At 49.9% G+C, this 14025-nt stretch overlaps 3 protein-coding genes across 3 annotated transcripts; 1 reads left to right on the top strand and 2 right to left on the bottom strand.

Annotated features, from left to right (window-relative positions):
- Window positions 1–44: 44 nt before the first annotated feature.
- On the bottom strand, window positions 45–2648 carry CONPUDRAFT_139571 (uncharacterized protein). Its single transcript, XM_007775201.1, has 11 exons — window positions 2450–2648; window positions 2319–2396; window positions 2195–2255; window positions 2070–2134; window positions 2003–2021; window positions 1886–1953; window positions 1765–1833; window positions 863–1705; window positions 637–806; window positions 494–588; window positions 45–441 (listed from the first exon to the last, which is right to left on the bottom strand). The coding sequence occupies exons 1-8, from the start codon at window positions 2487–2489 to the stop codon at window positions 1404–1406; spliced, it is 702 nt and encodes a 233-aa protein (XP_007773391.1). The 5' UTR covers window positions 2490–2648; the 3' UTR covers window positions 45–441; window positions 494–588; window positions 637–806; window positions 863–1403.
- A 295-nt stretch (window positions 2649–2943) lies between these two features.
- On the bottom strand, window positions 2944–7668 carry CONPUDRAFT_110814 (acetoacetyl-CoA synthetase). Its single transcript, XM_007775200.1, has 21 exons — window positions 7309–7668; window positions 7107–7255; window positions 7015–7051; window positions 6892–6946; window positions 6793–6840; window positions 6467–6738; window positions 6400–6409; window positions 6243–6347; window positions 6017–6182; window positions 5821–5959; window positions 5489–5770; window positions 5345–5429; window positions 5032–5287; window positions 4871–4936; window positions 4141–4817; window positions 4011–4088; window positions 3893–3953; window positions 3752–3840; window positions 3599–3694; window positions 3479–3547; window positions 2944–3427 (listed from the first exon to the last, which is right to left on the bottom strand). The coding sequence occupies exons 1-15, from the start codon at window positions 7640–7642 to the stop codon at window positions 4710–4712; spliced, it is 2112 nt and encodes a 703-aa protein (XP_007773390.1). The 5' UTR covers window positions 7643–7668; the 3' UTR covers window positions 2944–3427; window positions 3479–3547; window positions 3599–3694; window positions 3752–3840; window positions 3893–3953; window positions 4011–4088; window positions 4141–4709.
- A 1045-nt stretch (window positions 7669–8713) lies between these two features.
- CONPUDRAFT_84804 (uncharacterized protein) lies at window positions 8714–13856 on the top strand. Its single transcript, XM_007775199.1, has 11 exons — window positions 8714–9099; window positions 9152–9465; window positions 9520–9713; window positions 9776–10485; window positions 10535–10712; window positions 10774–11141; window positions 11193–11248; window positions 11303–13248; window positions 13299–13369; window positions 13421–13594; window positions 13647–13856. Exons 1-8 carry the CDS (start codon window positions 8839–8841, stop codon window positions 11787–11789), a joined length of 2568 nt encoding a protein of 855 aa, XP_007773389.1. The 5' UTR covers window positions 8714–8838; the 3' UTR covers window positions 11790–13248; window positions 13299–13369; window positions 13421–13594; window positions 13647–13856.
- The last annotated feature ends 169 nt before the right edge of the window (window positions 13857–14025 follow it).

Below are 14025 nucleotides of genomic sequence, written 5' to 3'. Positions count from 1 at the left end.
TGGTTTAGTCACCTCGTGGTTGATGTACATCCGTAGTTTCTGTGCAGCATTGCTTTGCAGACAAGCAACATGGCTCTTAATCACGATATATTCATCGTTTCCGTGTTACATACTCGTAACCTAAAATCGTCATTGCACTCTCCCCACAAGCCAGGTCAAGATATTGCGCCCCCGCATATAGGTCTTAGCGAGCTCAGTAGAAGGTCCACTCCTCAACAACACAGTAGGCGTCATTCGGATTGCATGGGTGCGAATTACGGAAACCGGCCTGCGGCTGCCCGTATCGACCATCATGCGCGCCGCGGTAACCTCCAGCATTTGCTTGAGCTCCGCTGGCGGCGGCGGCAGACTCCCGAGCACCTGGAGAGAACATGTTCCTAGGGTGAGCCAGATTGACGTCAACGCTTGACTGATTGAATGTCCGCATCGCTATGAGGAAAGCTATATTAACAGTAAGTTACTTCGTCTCATATAATGTTCGTAAAGGCCATACCGAACCAAAAAGCACCAAATGCAGCAATAATGATCATCTCTTCCTGAGTCTGGGACAGAACCCGGCCGGACTCGCTCCTATGATGCAGCACAACGCTGACGAAAGCTGAGTGCTTGACTTGATCAGTTATAGAGACGACTTACAGGAATACCAACGCTGCTATGGCCATAATGGTGACAGATGTTTGAGTCAAATGGAGGATTTCTGCAACACATTCTTTTGGTAAACTTCACATATAACGAGAGATGCTACAAACGTATAGACTGAGGCATGAACTTCATGATGACATGCACCGCCGCCAAAGCGAGAATAGCTAGGAATTTGAGAGTGAGCAACGGCTTTAAAGGAAGAAGTCGTGGAGATAAACACCTTTGAGAACATGTCTGACTGGATGCTCGCTGAACAAGGCCATGGTTGATTGTAGGAGGTTAAAGGTCAAGTAAACTGGAGGTGGGAACGGCGCGAACGGGCGTTATCGTGATTGGATTAAGGTCCTACATACCTGGACACGAGAACAGCATGCCGGCGAACAACACGAGGCAACGGTCAATTGTTGTATGGGCACGTGGATCTGCGCGTTTTCAATACAGGCGACTGGATTCCCGGAACGTGTCCACTCCAAGTCCACTTGCATCGAGCTTATAGAATTATATGATGCTAGTTGGCACTTCGCTAGGGGTATAGGTGCACGAGGCCTGCGAGCAGTGCATTTTATGCGATGAAGTATGCGGATGAGGTGAGAAGCAAACAAGCGTGGTAACATAGTACAAACATCAATAGTAACTCTGGTAAACATTTGATGATCGCTTCTGAAACGATATGATAAGCAAGAAGAGCAAAGCAGTTGCAAAGCAATGATAGAGAGAACACCTAATCTTCACGGTACGAAGAATGTGGTGGAATGTGGTCTCTATACAGAAGGAACTTGAGAAATAGTTGGCATTCCACCGTTTATGCCAGGTTGTATGACAACAGAGTGGCCAGGCATCTGTTGAATGACATTGCCCGACATAGCGTTGTACGGTGTGCCTGGTTGGCCAGAGTACGAGTTGTAGTTCATGGGTTGAGCCTGAGGATATACTACTTCGGTCGGGTATCCGGGAAACTGATTGAACCACCCCAGCTGAGATATATGTTCGTGCCAGGCATATCGGCGACCGAAGGCCACTGCCCGGGTGGTTAAAGCAATGATGATAATGAAAAAGAAGATCACTAAAACATCACGGTATCTGTCAAACCCCAGCTGGTGAATCAACAATAAAGATACGTACGCGATACGAAGATTGCCCACGAGAATGCCTCGATGACCTTCATCTCATAGCAGTAGGCACGCGCATCCACTATGAAAGCTCAATGCAATCGTGTACGTTAGATTGAAGGAAGATGACTTACTAGTCCCATCTTTGGTCGGCTGCTGCTGTCCCCCAAGGGCATAACACTGCACATATCCTATGATATCGCTGCTTACACGGTCATTACGGCTTCTTCCAGGACATGATAGGTACTCACGCTGACCATGCACCCATCGCTACTCATGGGTTAGCCAACGGGATCACAGCCCTAGTTAGCAACTCACCGAGCCAGAGAACTCCGAGCACGAAGTGTACGGCAACCTCTATAATAGGCTGCGCGAATTGTACTCTGGATGAGAAGGGATAAGAAAACAAGATACCAGATACCAGTTCAAATGGGATGACGAACAATAACATGAATAATAGTATGGTGAGCGATGGTACGACGAGGGAGAAAATGGTGAAGTCATCTTGACGTGGGGACAAGAGTTGAGGATCACTAATGTTCCATGGACGAAGAGTACAACACGTACGGTTGATATCAGGAAGAAAGAGCCGAGCAAAATTTGCTGCAAGGCCCAACACAGTGCCAGACAGCAGGAAAACAAAGACTGGGTAGAAGATTAGCGGGTCGTAGTTTGAGATTCAACACCACCTTGCTTACCGTAAGCAATCAGTCGTAAATTCGTGAATAGGATAGTCATGATAGACAAAAAAATAAACACAAGTGTCAATGAAGGAGAGGAGTGAAATGGGACAGGTTGCGATGTTACACGCGACAGCCTGAGCTAGTCGAGGGCGAGGAGCCAGTCGTCAACAAGGCGTGAAGCTGCGTGAAGCGGGGATAGTACAATTTCAACTCATAAACTTGTGCGTAATCTCGCCGCGGTTCTGAACTAAACCTTCCCACATCAAAACGCGTGGACTATAAGTAGGTCTAGATCCAATCTAACCACAAATCAGCTTCGAGCAATGCCCGTTTAGGCCTGCGTGTAGGACGGTGTGGTCCAGTCGCAGTATTCGTTCTTCCAATAAGGTCCCCCTCTCAAAAACCGATTATGACTCCTGATAATCACCAGAGCGCATGTCACGCACATTCGAGTTACTACGTGAGGCCTCGAGGCTTTGGCGAATTGTAGATCACAGCACAATCGGAGGGTTTGCTCGAGGGATCCAAGCTGTAATTTACAATAAGTACATGTATACATTTACTACCACCAGCCCTATGTCTAATCTAACAAAATAACTAGGCCAGCTACGCCCAGTTCACAATAAACTTAATGGGATAAATGATGCCTTCACCTCCGAGGAGACGCGTTTCTCTTGTACTTGTCGGCAGTGTGGGCGCGACTTGGTGCAGCGACCTTGTGGCGTTGAGGTGCTGTCCACACAGCATACTCAGCGTTGCCGTGACGCGACTTGTATTGCCATCCCGGAGTGGTATAATCCTTCTCATCGTATTGTGCGCGACCTCGCGTCTGAGATCTCGAGCGAGTGCTGATAGGCGCTGGTAGTTTTGACGGATTTGAAGAACTTTTGCCAAACCACGGATAGTCTGTGACACCAACGAGCCATACACGGCGGTTGACTCGGAAATGATGCTTAAGCGCAAGGCCAAGCAAAAAGAAGAAAAAGCCCCATACTTGAGCATTCGTGAGACACATTACCATGCGCTTAACATGGATTGACTTACTCAAAACGACGTTGAAGAGGGAGAAGGCTTCGAGGACTCTGTACTGTGCCTGATATGTTTCCGTTGAGACTATCAAAAGATCAGAGTCTGCCTTATGTCCAATCAGAAAGGGAGGCTTACAGCCTGGTATATCAATAGGATCATCTGAGGTCTCCGATGCATAGCATTCTACATCGGCAGAATCGGAGTCTGAGCTGGCCAAGAAAGCACCAAGGGCTGAAAGTAGGTATTTGAATCTTAAACCGAACATTGTATGGCACGAGTATTACGCACCTAACCAAAACGTTCCAATGAGCCCTAAACATCCCAGCTCAATCCTTGTCGAGATAGGGTTTGCGTTGCGCTTCAAAGAGAAGCCGAGCCTGCGTTGATGTCAGCAACATTGAAACTCGTGAAGAAGACTGGTATACATACAGAACAACGAGAACGAAAAGGCTGATGCTGCCCACAAAAATGGCAAAAGGTACAAAGCGAGCTATTAAGAGATCGCATAAGCGGGGCTCCCAAGATCAGATGGATATGAAGAACATACTTAGGTCATCAATGACCAAAAGGCTCTGGAAGTGTGCGGAAATTGCCAAGCAGATTATCGTCCAGATCAAAACAACACCTGAAGAGCTCTTGAGCAAGTAGAACATGTACTTGTTTCAGGACATGCTCACCAAGTAGCGAAGCTCGGAAGATGTTGAATTTCGAAGGCATCGATGGCCGCTGGATCGATGATAGAGAAAGGTTGGAAAGACGCTTGCGGCGAGACGTTTGATTTAATTGCTGCTGCTCGTGCGCCGCACGTCTAGGGTGGGAAGTTGGATTCTGACAAGTCAGAGGGAGTGTGCGTGAGTGCTGCATAATAAAGGCGTGAAGGCGATGATCGTCGGGAACGAGGAGGGAGAGCGTTAAAGTCGTTATACAGGCGTGGCGTGCGTCGTGTACAGCCCAATATTAATGGGTGTAGGAGACACGATGCAGAAGGGAAAGAGCCTCGAGGCGGCCATGGTTTTGTGGGCCGAAAACTTCAGGCCGCAATACCAGACAAGTCGGATCAGCCAGAGCGAGTGTGCCTCGAGGCTTTCTTCTGCTCTATATGGAAGGCCTCGATTTAGATGCTCGGATACATTGGGTATACCGTTTGGCGGGGCGTCGGTAACTCCGGACTACTCCTCACACGTGTTCGCAGATTTTTGGATTGAAGGAACTTGCCGCCCACAAGTAGAAAGAACATCCATAGCTACTATGGTACAGACCTGAGGATTTTTCCAATCTCTGCGTAGGCAACAAGGCACTCTGGATTCCGTAGGGTCGCAGGGTTTACACTGGATATCGGCGCACCATTGATAATCTACTCAGAATGGGTCTTCAGTAAGCTGGTCCTCGTTGGTAGCGAACACGGACCTTTTTCACCGGGACTTCGACCCGTTTCCCGTTTAAGGTGTATGGAATATCGTCGACCTGAATTATCTGGGTACACAATTAGAATGTACACGCGGCGGTGAAATGTCCATTGTCCAATGAGTAACGTGTCAGGGTGCATCAAGGCAATGCAAACTACACACCTGTGCTGGGGTATGCCGCGGGCTTCTCCTGGAGCGAATTTCTGTTTTGATCTCATTCTCAAGCTCTAGTGATAACGTGCGTCCGTGTGCGATCTTCACAAACAAGATCACGCGTTCGTCCATTCCGTGGTCTATCGACTGTCCCACCACTAAGGAATCCTCGATATGATCGCTTGACTCCTTTGCGGCATCCGAGAAACATGTCTCCAGAATGTCGTAAATCTCGGCTGATCCGAATCTTATTCCGCCTGGGTTTCTAAGGAAAAGTAAGGTGAATGACATTCACTGTCGTGACCAAAGATTGAGGACTCACAAGACCCCATCACTTCTTCCAAGCATGACTAGGCCTCCTCCATTACCGGCCCTCGGCTGAGTGATTAGTACGTGATCGCCATGGTCTGTGAACGAGGGTCGAGTTGCCTTTGGTGGCAAAAATGATTTCGTGAAACACGCTTACACCAAATATCCTTGAATTCGCTGAAGTATGATGCTTGATAGCGAGTGCTCGCCGCCCGAACAGCTTCCTCTTCTCCAAACCCTGCCAATGGCCAGAATCCGATTGGCATGCAAGGAAATGGGCGTTCGCACACGAGCTCACCCGCCTCATTGGCGGCTGATGGAGCACCGGTAGGCATGTATGTGTTGATAGCCATCCCGAGCATCCGGCATTGTATTTCGCCGCGATAAACCGGAAGCGTGGTGCACATGCCCGCAAAAAGCGAGCATATATCAGTCCCTCCTGATATTGTCATGTTAGCACCAGTAATTTATAATGTGGCACAAAAATACCGGTTATAGATGCTAGAAGAACATTGTTGCTGATACTGGAGTAGACGTAATCGAACAATCCAGGTGCAAGGGGTGACCCTGTCGAATAAATATGGCGGAGGGTAGATAAACGATGGTGTTCGCATGGTTTATAGACTTTCTGTGGTAAGGCCTCCGTAAGTCACAGCTGCGAAATGGAAGAATGCAATTGACTTACCGATAAGCCGTCGAGGTACTTTGCGCTGGTGCCAAAGATTGAGATACCGAGCTCATCTACCAAGTTCCACAGGTACTCTGGTTCCCGCAAAGGGCTGCCATCGTAAAGGACGAGTGTACACCCGATGCTCAACCCGGCAACGAGGAAGTTCCACATCATCCATCCCCTTCAGCATAGAACGTAAAACATAAGAAGTCACTAAACCAAGGGCACAAATAAATCTTACGTTGTGGTGTAGTAGAAGAATACATCATCCTCTTTCATGTTCGCGCATATTCCAAGTTCCTTTTTAGCCTGAAGAAGCATACCGCCCGCACGATGAACGATAGGCCTAAAACAAAGACATCAATGGAAGTAGAGACTGCGACACATACAAAACTAACTTCGGACGACCTGTCTCGGGGGGATTAGAGGTTTGCTTCACAATGGATGGGCCCTTAAACCACGCACCTGTGGTACCGGAGCTGAAAAGGATCCACAATGGCCAATCAAATCCCTTCCGACACCATGCTATCTCTCCTGCAGTGGTCCTCCCCAATCTGGACTCTTTGCCGGTTACAACAAAGTCTGTCCACTTCATCCATTCTTCTTGCCATCCCAGGGAAGATGTACTGAGGCCGGTATGGACCACGACGACTTTAGGTTCTACGGAGGATTTTTGCCGAAGGCCGTCCAATAGGGCTGCTACCTTGGGTAAGTGCAAATGCACTTTGCCATTATAACTGCATAAAAAAGTTTAGTAGAAACAAGGAGTCAAACCTGCCTTTCATGCTTACACAACTGCATCCACAACGACGATCACGCGGGGTTGGACTTGCTCGAACCTCATGAAACAGTCAATGTTTCACTATCAACCATGCATTGACGATGCCTACCGTTCGAGGACACCATGAGCGCCAAAGTCCGCAGCAGCACTCACCCAGATGCACCCTAAGCATAATAGGGATAACACGTTCTCAAATGAGAGGTGTGAACTCATGTCAGATGAAAAGGCATACCAATAGCAGTGGCTGCAAGGCATGCAGCAACATTTTCCTGAGCACCTGAAAAGTTCGTAAACAAGGCAAATTCTCCAGGAGAAATACTTTACAATGCAGTTAGACGCGTATGCTGCTACTCGATCACCTGGCTTAAGGCCCAGGCTGAGAAGCGCAGAGGCGATGTTAGCGACAAGGTCATAAAGCTCGGCATACGACACTCGTCGAAGGGGCGAAGGAGGGCTACTAATGATGGATTCCGCTATTGGCATCGTTACAATCGCGCACCTGCTGGCCAACCTTGAAGGGACTTACTCGCTTGAATGAGAGCTATCTTTTCTCTGGAACGACACCAGAGCAGATTTTCTGCCCAGTTGACTTTAGCATCTCGGAACCATGGCGGATTTGAGGCAGGGGCGGCCCAGTTATCAACTATATGCTGCCCTTTGACGCCAATAACATCTGCTTGATCCCACACCAGATCCCAGAATTTGTCGAGGTGGGTTGTAGACCATGCATACAAATCATGATACGCTGCCAGCGACAAGTGGTACTTCTCGTTTACAGCAACCAGAAAGCTGGTAACAGCGGATGTCTGAATGTCTTCAGAGGAAGGCGCCCAGAGCGGCCGATCACCGTTTGCCGCCATAAACGCACGTAAGCGCGGTCCTCGGCAGTTACAAGACGTGGAAGAGAAAGGAATGACAAATCAAGTTCTCAAGCTCGGGGTTGACGGTATTTCGCATCTTTCAAGCGGGCATCCGATGCTTCTGCATACCCACGATCAATGCAAGGCTGAAAAGCAGGGGACGGAGATCGAAGGTCATCAGAACATCCTTGGTCCACCGACACCTAGAAGATATATCACAGCAGCCGGGGGTCCCGTTTGATTGATAGACCGCGCGCGCTCTTTGCAATTGATCTGCCCCAGCGTAGGAATAGCTACAGTAATGCTACACTACTCTACACACAACTGGCGAGAACATGCCACGATGGGCCATTTGTCGGAGTCTCTTGGCCCGCATGATGCACCTTGAACCGCGACTCAAGTCGGCCGGGATTGAAGTAGACGCCGCACAGGGCACGAAAAGAAGATCTCATCCCCATGGAGATCAATGGGAAGGGACCTGGTAACCGAGGAAGTCATGGAGCTTGAAAGGGGCAAGTGACGGAGCTGGATTGACTTCAAGGACGATGCTATTTGAACGCAATTTATAAAGAACATCGTGACTGGGTACATCAAGGCCAATATGCCGTCTTCAAATTTGAGACCGCGGAGATAGAGTAGACGCCGCAAGCAGACCTGCGATTCCTGACTCAGGCCTCAGGTCGCAGGGCGAAGGGATGTAGGAGGCGAAGATGCGGCTGGGACGGGCTGAAAGATGACGAAGGGCGAGAGAAGAGAAGAAAGGGCGAAGAGCGTGGGAAGGTATAGGCTGTCCGTGTGGCTGAGGGGGGGAAGCGTGGCCCTTGTTTGCGATGACAGGCAAATTGGCCGGTTGCCTTGACCACCGACCGTTCAGACTTTCTTGGAGATCTCGTTAACCGTCTGCCCGCCCAAACAGCCTGTTGCTGTCTCTCTTACAAGTCAGCGACACCATCCTTTTCCTGTGCCCACTTCTCCATTTCAACCTCTTTGTGTCATTTGGCAGCGTGGTCCCCTGCGATCATATCTCTGCTCTGGCTTGAGCTTGATCTTCTCGCCAGTTTTCATCTCTTTCTTCTCCTTCACCCCCCTCTCCTTGTTTCTTCCGTCCGACGGCTGGTCCGCCTAGCTCGCTCAGTCGACTCCAGTCTTCCACTTTCTTTCAGTCTCTTCTTCTCATCCCCTGTGCCCTGGCGGACATGGCTGCTGTCAACATGCAATCGATGCCCCAAGGTGTATTCGATTTCGTCCCCCTCAACCACCCACACTCTCGCTCCAATTCTGCTTCTTCTGTTTCTACTCATTCGCCTAATTCCCGCCCTCAGTCTTCTCAGAGTGGCGCTACCCGCATCCCGACAGGAATGCCCGCTGTGGTGGACGATCCCTATCGCATGGCCTACAACATGGGTCACGATGCTATACGTATGCCAGCTGGTTACTCGCTTCCCACAAACGATATGGTATGAGTAGCCGATCTCATGTCATTCTATGCAGTATTAACTCTGCATTCAGGGACATATCCGTCAAACCCATCTTCGTGCTCGTGCAGCCGCTTCTCCCTACCCTCGTGATACCGAGAGCGTCCATTCGTCTTCCAGCGAAACCGAGGATATTTCGATGTTTTTGCCAAACCCTCCCGACTATTCTAATCTCTATGGGCACCCTCAGCATCTGCCTCCTAATCAAGATACCGTCCCAACTGCCGGACACTATGGGCGGATGTCGCTCAGCCCTGACCATGCACTTGAAAAACTCGCCGCCAACGTACGCGTGGCCACTACAACCAGTGCTTCGGATAGGGCCAAGCAAATTTTTGTACAGGCTTGGTGAGCAAACAGCGTCTAACTATCCTTGATCATTGGTTCTCACTGCCTCATCAGGTTGACCGCAAACTACGCGCCTTACCCTGACGGGAACGTGCCTCGTCAGGGACTCTATTTCTCTTATCGACGAGTCTGCGACCAGTATGGTATTCCTCACATCAACACTGCGACTCTTGGGAAGGCTATCAGACTCTGTTTCCCGACGATAAAAACTAGGCGTTTGGGTGTGCGCGGAAACAGCAAGTACCATTGTAAGTACACTGCTTCGGGATGATGTGATTGAAAAGAAGCCTGATGAGCGATGTGTCACAAGACTGCGGAATCCGTCCCGCGACTTCGGCGGAAGCCGAGTGGCTCCAGGACTACATTCGCAAGTCCAACAACAACGCTGGCCAGCAGTCTATCAATGCCGCTCGTGCGGCACAAGAAGCAAACGATACTACCAAAGGCGAGGATCGCTCCGACGAAGATGACGAAGATGATTCGGAAGGCTCTAGCGCATCGAAACGCAACTCTCTCACTCTCTCGGGTGATCTCAAGGCTACACTCTACGAGGAACCCAGCGATAAAACTCCCACTGCTGCTAGCCTCCTCTCTCAAGCTCAAGCAGCTGGTCGCAGCAACTCCTATCCTGCTCATGCTTCCATCCGCAGGCACACCGGCCAAGCCGAGTCTGGCCTCGCAGTCCCTCCTGGATCATCCATCATGTCTGGTACTGGTTCTTCAGTCCCGGTGATGGGTGCCCAGCACTTGTCGGTTCGTCACATGCCTCACTTCCCGTCAATCGAGGAGGCTGTAGGGACGAACTCAGCATCGCCCCAAGCTATGGCTGCCCGCGAAGTTTGGGGCTGGTTCCAAGACCATCTTGATGCTCTTTTGGACAGCGTGCGCTCTTTCCGCGTCGATCAGTTTGAGATGCATCTCCGCACATTCTGGTCGAGCTTAACAGGGAACCATCGGGAAATTGTTCATGCGCCTGCGATTGCTGGATTGATGGCTAGGGCGGATGCTATTCTTTACGATGTTAGTACACCTAATCATATGATTCTAGTCTTTACTGAACACATTGCAGGAAATCCTCGAGTTCTTGAGGTCTCAGATGTTGTCTATCATTTCCACATCCGCTTTGAACGGCTTGCGCCAGCTTGCTAACAAGATGGAGAAGATTTTGTTGTTTGCCTTAGAGGGCTATGGGAACACCTTTTGTGAGCCAAAAGTAGAGCTTGGAGCAAGATTTGGACACCTCGTTTGTAAGTCTTATGTTGTGCCTGCCATGAAAGATTTAAGAGGTAGCTGATGCATTGTTTATAGTGCGGTTCCTCGACATATACCAGGTTACACAAGCCTTGAATACCGTGTTGACGAACCCGAAACAACTCGCTGAGATGCGTCGCTCTTGGCAGAAGGTCGACTTTGAGTCTGTTCGCAATCAGTCCGCCTTGGTTTGCAACTGTCGTCACGAGGATTTGATTCAGCTGCTCGAGGTTGAGTTCGTTTCGATGTTGGACAACTTGACGAAGAGTAGTGAGCCTGTCCGGGAAGTGATGACCTGGGCGGACAAGTGCTGCGAAAGGCTGATGGGCCAGCGATTTGGAGGCAATGATGAAAGGAGTACCATGAGCTCAAGAAGTGTCCTTATTCGTTGGGGTTATGTCACGAGTCAAGTTATGCGCGATTTGGTAATGTCCCTTTTACATTGTCAGCCTGTCGTTATTAACTCTGCCCTGTAGACTATTCGTAGCGATCCCGCGTTTGGCGCCTTCCAGATCATGAAACTCTTCCTGGAGTAAACAATCTTATTGCTCTTTATAAAACAGGTACTGAACTGAACGTGATTTAGTGACTGGATTGCTGTCAACGTTCTTCGAAGCGTCGCACTGTCAACGAATTCAGTAGCGGCATCTGTAGAACCAGTCATGCAGCAGCAATTCTTCGCTCTTTCGCCAATGTCTGGGCAAGATAATTTTGGATCCATGGACTCCCGCCCAACGTCGCATCAATCGATGAGTCACACACCTACAACTTCCAGCATGCTTGCAGCTCTTCAACACGATTCATTTACGGCTGGTTCATTGGATAACTCTGCTTCCGCATTCAATTCTGATGGTTACCCTGGCATCCCCTTCATGGACACATCCGTTCCATCGGAAGAATCTGTACCATCCGTTCATCAGCCTGGGCTGACCTTTTCTGACTTTGCGGCTAGCAGCAACTTTGATGTCTCTTCCTTCACGACTCAAGATCTAGGAATCACGCCTTCTAGCGGGACTGGTACGGCAGAACCTGAACAAGATTCCGAGGGCGTGAAAGCTGAGGCTGCGTCCTAAATGCTTCCTGGAATTGCCTTCTTTTTACATCCATTTCTTGGACGATATATATGCTGATCTCCGCACTCCTGTGTTTTTGTCCATAATTCTTTTCCTGACTGTATTGACCACTTGCTTTTCAGTACCTCGCTGTCCTTCCTTCTCTCCCCCCTTACTGTATCGGTTTTGTTTGGCTGGTCGAATAATATTTTCCGCGTACTTCACCCGGACAAACTCAGTTTGCAGGTATTAGTACGCTAATAACATATGCTGGGTGTATAAAAATGTCCCTAATATCATAACCACACTGAAATCCCTCTACGAAGCTGCTTCCTCCTTGACTTCCTCAAGCTTCTCAACTACCTCGTCACTCGGCACTGCAGTATCAACGGTATCTTGATTACGAGGCGTTGCGGCAGGCTCAGCCGGATGTTCACCGCCACCGTTCGGAGGAGTAACCTCAGAATTACCGGTTGGAGGATCAACCTTGCTTTCTGTCTTCGCACTATTCAGAAGTCGCTGGATATCGGCCTCGGCTTTTAAGACATTTTCAGCGGTAACACGAGCTTGATTGGCCTCGAACCAAGCCTTCTTTGTCTCGAGGTCTTCCACGACGCGAGGAATGTCTGCAGAAGATGATGGGGGTGGGATAGAAAGAGACAGCAGCGCGGAGAGTGTGGTTAGAGGGAGGTTGAGTTGCGAGCTGGGCGCATCCGGCTCGGCAGTGGTTTTAGTGTTGCCTTTCTTGCCCTTCCTCGCCTTGCCCTTGCCCACAAAGTAACTTTCCTCGTCTTCGCCCTTTTTCTTCCGCATAACAAGACCCTCCTCAGCTGCGTCAACCTTCCTGAGTTCCAACTTGGGTACACCAGCAACATCAGACTTGGCGGGTAGAGAGTTGGTCGAAAGTGCGCTCGTGTTGCTAGATTTGCCGCACAGCACATCGATTAGAGTCTGACAGTCCTCAATCTGAGCCTGGAACGCAGGGACAGTAGCCTCTTCGCGGAGCCTTTCAGCGGCCTCCTGCTTCTTCTGAGCCTCTTCGGCAGCACGTTGGGCTCGTGCACGCTCAGCCCTGCGCGCACGGTCTTCGTTGACCTTGGCGTAATAGCGATCGTTAGCTTCCCTGAACCTCTGCGCAGACTCGCGCTTCTCAGTGATGAGAGTCTTGATTTCAGACTGAAGAGCATCGCGTTCCTGGAACAGCGCGTTACGGCTGGCGTAAGCTTCATCCGCCTCTTTCTTCAACTCGTCGAGTTCTGCTTTGATGGCATCGTATCGGTCCGAGACAGCCTTGGCTTCGGGGTCGTCAAGCTTCTGACGCAGTTCATCTGCAGCACGACGGTCGGCTTCAATAGCATCCTGGTCTGCCTGGAAGTGCTCGACAACGCGGCGAGAGCGCTTGGTCTGACTGATCTCCTGAAGAGCTCGCTTTTCGTCGGCGAGCTTCATGTTACCAGAATCGACTTGTTTCTCAAGATTCCTGGTCAAGCCCGTCAGAGACGAGACTTTGTGACCAAGTGAGGTACGCACTTAATGTGGGCATCTACCTCTGCGACACTTTTGAATGGTGTCTTACCCTTCGCGGCTTGCAAATCTTTGATCTGAAGAGCAAAGTCTATAGGAGACTGACGCTCGAAAATTCGTCTACGCACCTTCTTTTGGATACCCTCCTGCAAAGACTTCAATTGCTCAAATATCTTGCCACGCGAATTCTTGTTAGTAGATTGTTGATCGCGAATACCATCGAGCTCGGAGCGTAGAGCTGTCCGCCGCTCGCTTCCGGGGCCATTACTGGTGGCGAGCGAGATTTTTTCTCTCACTGCGTTCTGCGTCGAAGTCAAGGAAGTTGAAGAAAGCGTGGCAGAAAAAAATGCTCACAAGTTTAGCTTGATTCGCGTCAATTTTACCCTTGATCTTCTCTTGCTCTGCATCGTATACAGCCTTGTCGGGCCTGCTGGACGCGGAGTAGGTGGCCGGCTCGGGAGATGGGTTTTTTGATGCAGCAGCAGAAGCGCCTGCCTTGGATTTGGCAGCTCCCGCGTTGGCGGTAGACTTGGTCTGGGAAGGCATGGGTCAATGGAGGGTGGGTTAGAAGGAAGGCGGAAAGATTGCCAGCAGAAATTCGAAAGTCTGGGCGAATGCTTCGTGCGAAATTGACGGGGAACGGGTAGTTACACGTTATAGTCAATAACTCTGTGCCCTATTCGTGGTTACGCGATTTTCCGAAGTATCTCTAGCCGACTGCTACCGTAACGTG

This window comes from Coniophora puteana (genome assembly GCF_000271625.1).
Source record: "Coniophora puteana RWD-64-598 SS2 unplaced genomic scaffold CONPUscaffold_14, whole genome shotgun sequence".
Lineage (NCBI taxonomy): Eukaryota > Fungi > Basidiomycota > Agaricomycetes > Boletales > Coniophoraceae > Coniophora > Coniophora puteana.
The sequence above is the reverse complement of the archived record's forward strand: the minus strand, read 5'-3'. Positions and strand labels throughout refer to the sequence as shown.

What these genes read in the sequence shown, in the direction of transcription:
- CONPUDRAFT_110814 (XM_007775200.1), bottom strand. Translation starts at nt 7,642, where the DNA reads ATGGCGGCAAACGGTGATCGGCCGCTCTGGGCGCCTTCCTCTGAAGAC. An exon ending in CCTTGCAGCCACTGCTATTG is followed by an intron (nt 6,947 to 7,014) that starts GTATGCCTTTTC and finishes TATTATGCTTAG; the next exon opens with GGTGCATCTGGGTGAGTGCT. An exon ending in GGAAGAAGTGATGGGGTCTT is followed by an intron (nt 5,288 to 5,344) that starts GTGAGTCCTCAA and finishes ACTTTTCCTTAG; the next exon opens with AAACCCAGGCGGAATAAGAT.
- CONPUDRAFT_139571 (XM_007775201.1), bottom strand. Translation starts at nt 2,489, where the DNA reads ATGACTATCCTATTCACGAATTTACGACTGATTGCTTACG. An exon ending in GCCGACCAAAGATGGGACTA is followed by an intron (nt 1,834 to 1,885) that starts GTAAGTCATCTT and finishes GAGCTTTCATAG; the next exon opens with TGGATGCGCGTGCCTACTGC. An exon ending in GTGGGCAATCTTCGTATCGC is followed by an intron (nt 1,706 to 1,764) that starts GTACGTATCTTT and finishes GTGATGTTTTAG; the next exon opens with TGATCTTCTTTTTCATTATC.
- CONPUDRAFT_84804 (XM_007775199.1), top strand. Translation starts at nt 8,839, where the DNA reads ATGGCTGCTGTCAACATGCAATCGATGCCCCAAGGTGTATTCGATTTC. An exon ending in CAAATTTTTGTACAGGCTTG is followed by an intron (nt 9,466 to 9,519) that starts GTGAGCAAACAG and finishes CTGCCTCATCAG; the next exon opens with GTTGACCGCAAACTACGCGC. An exon ending in GTCAAGTTATGCGCGATTTG is followed by an intron (nt 11,142 to 11,192) that starts GTAATGTCCCTT and finishes TCTGCCCTGTAG; the next exon opens with ACTATTCGTAGCGATCCCGC.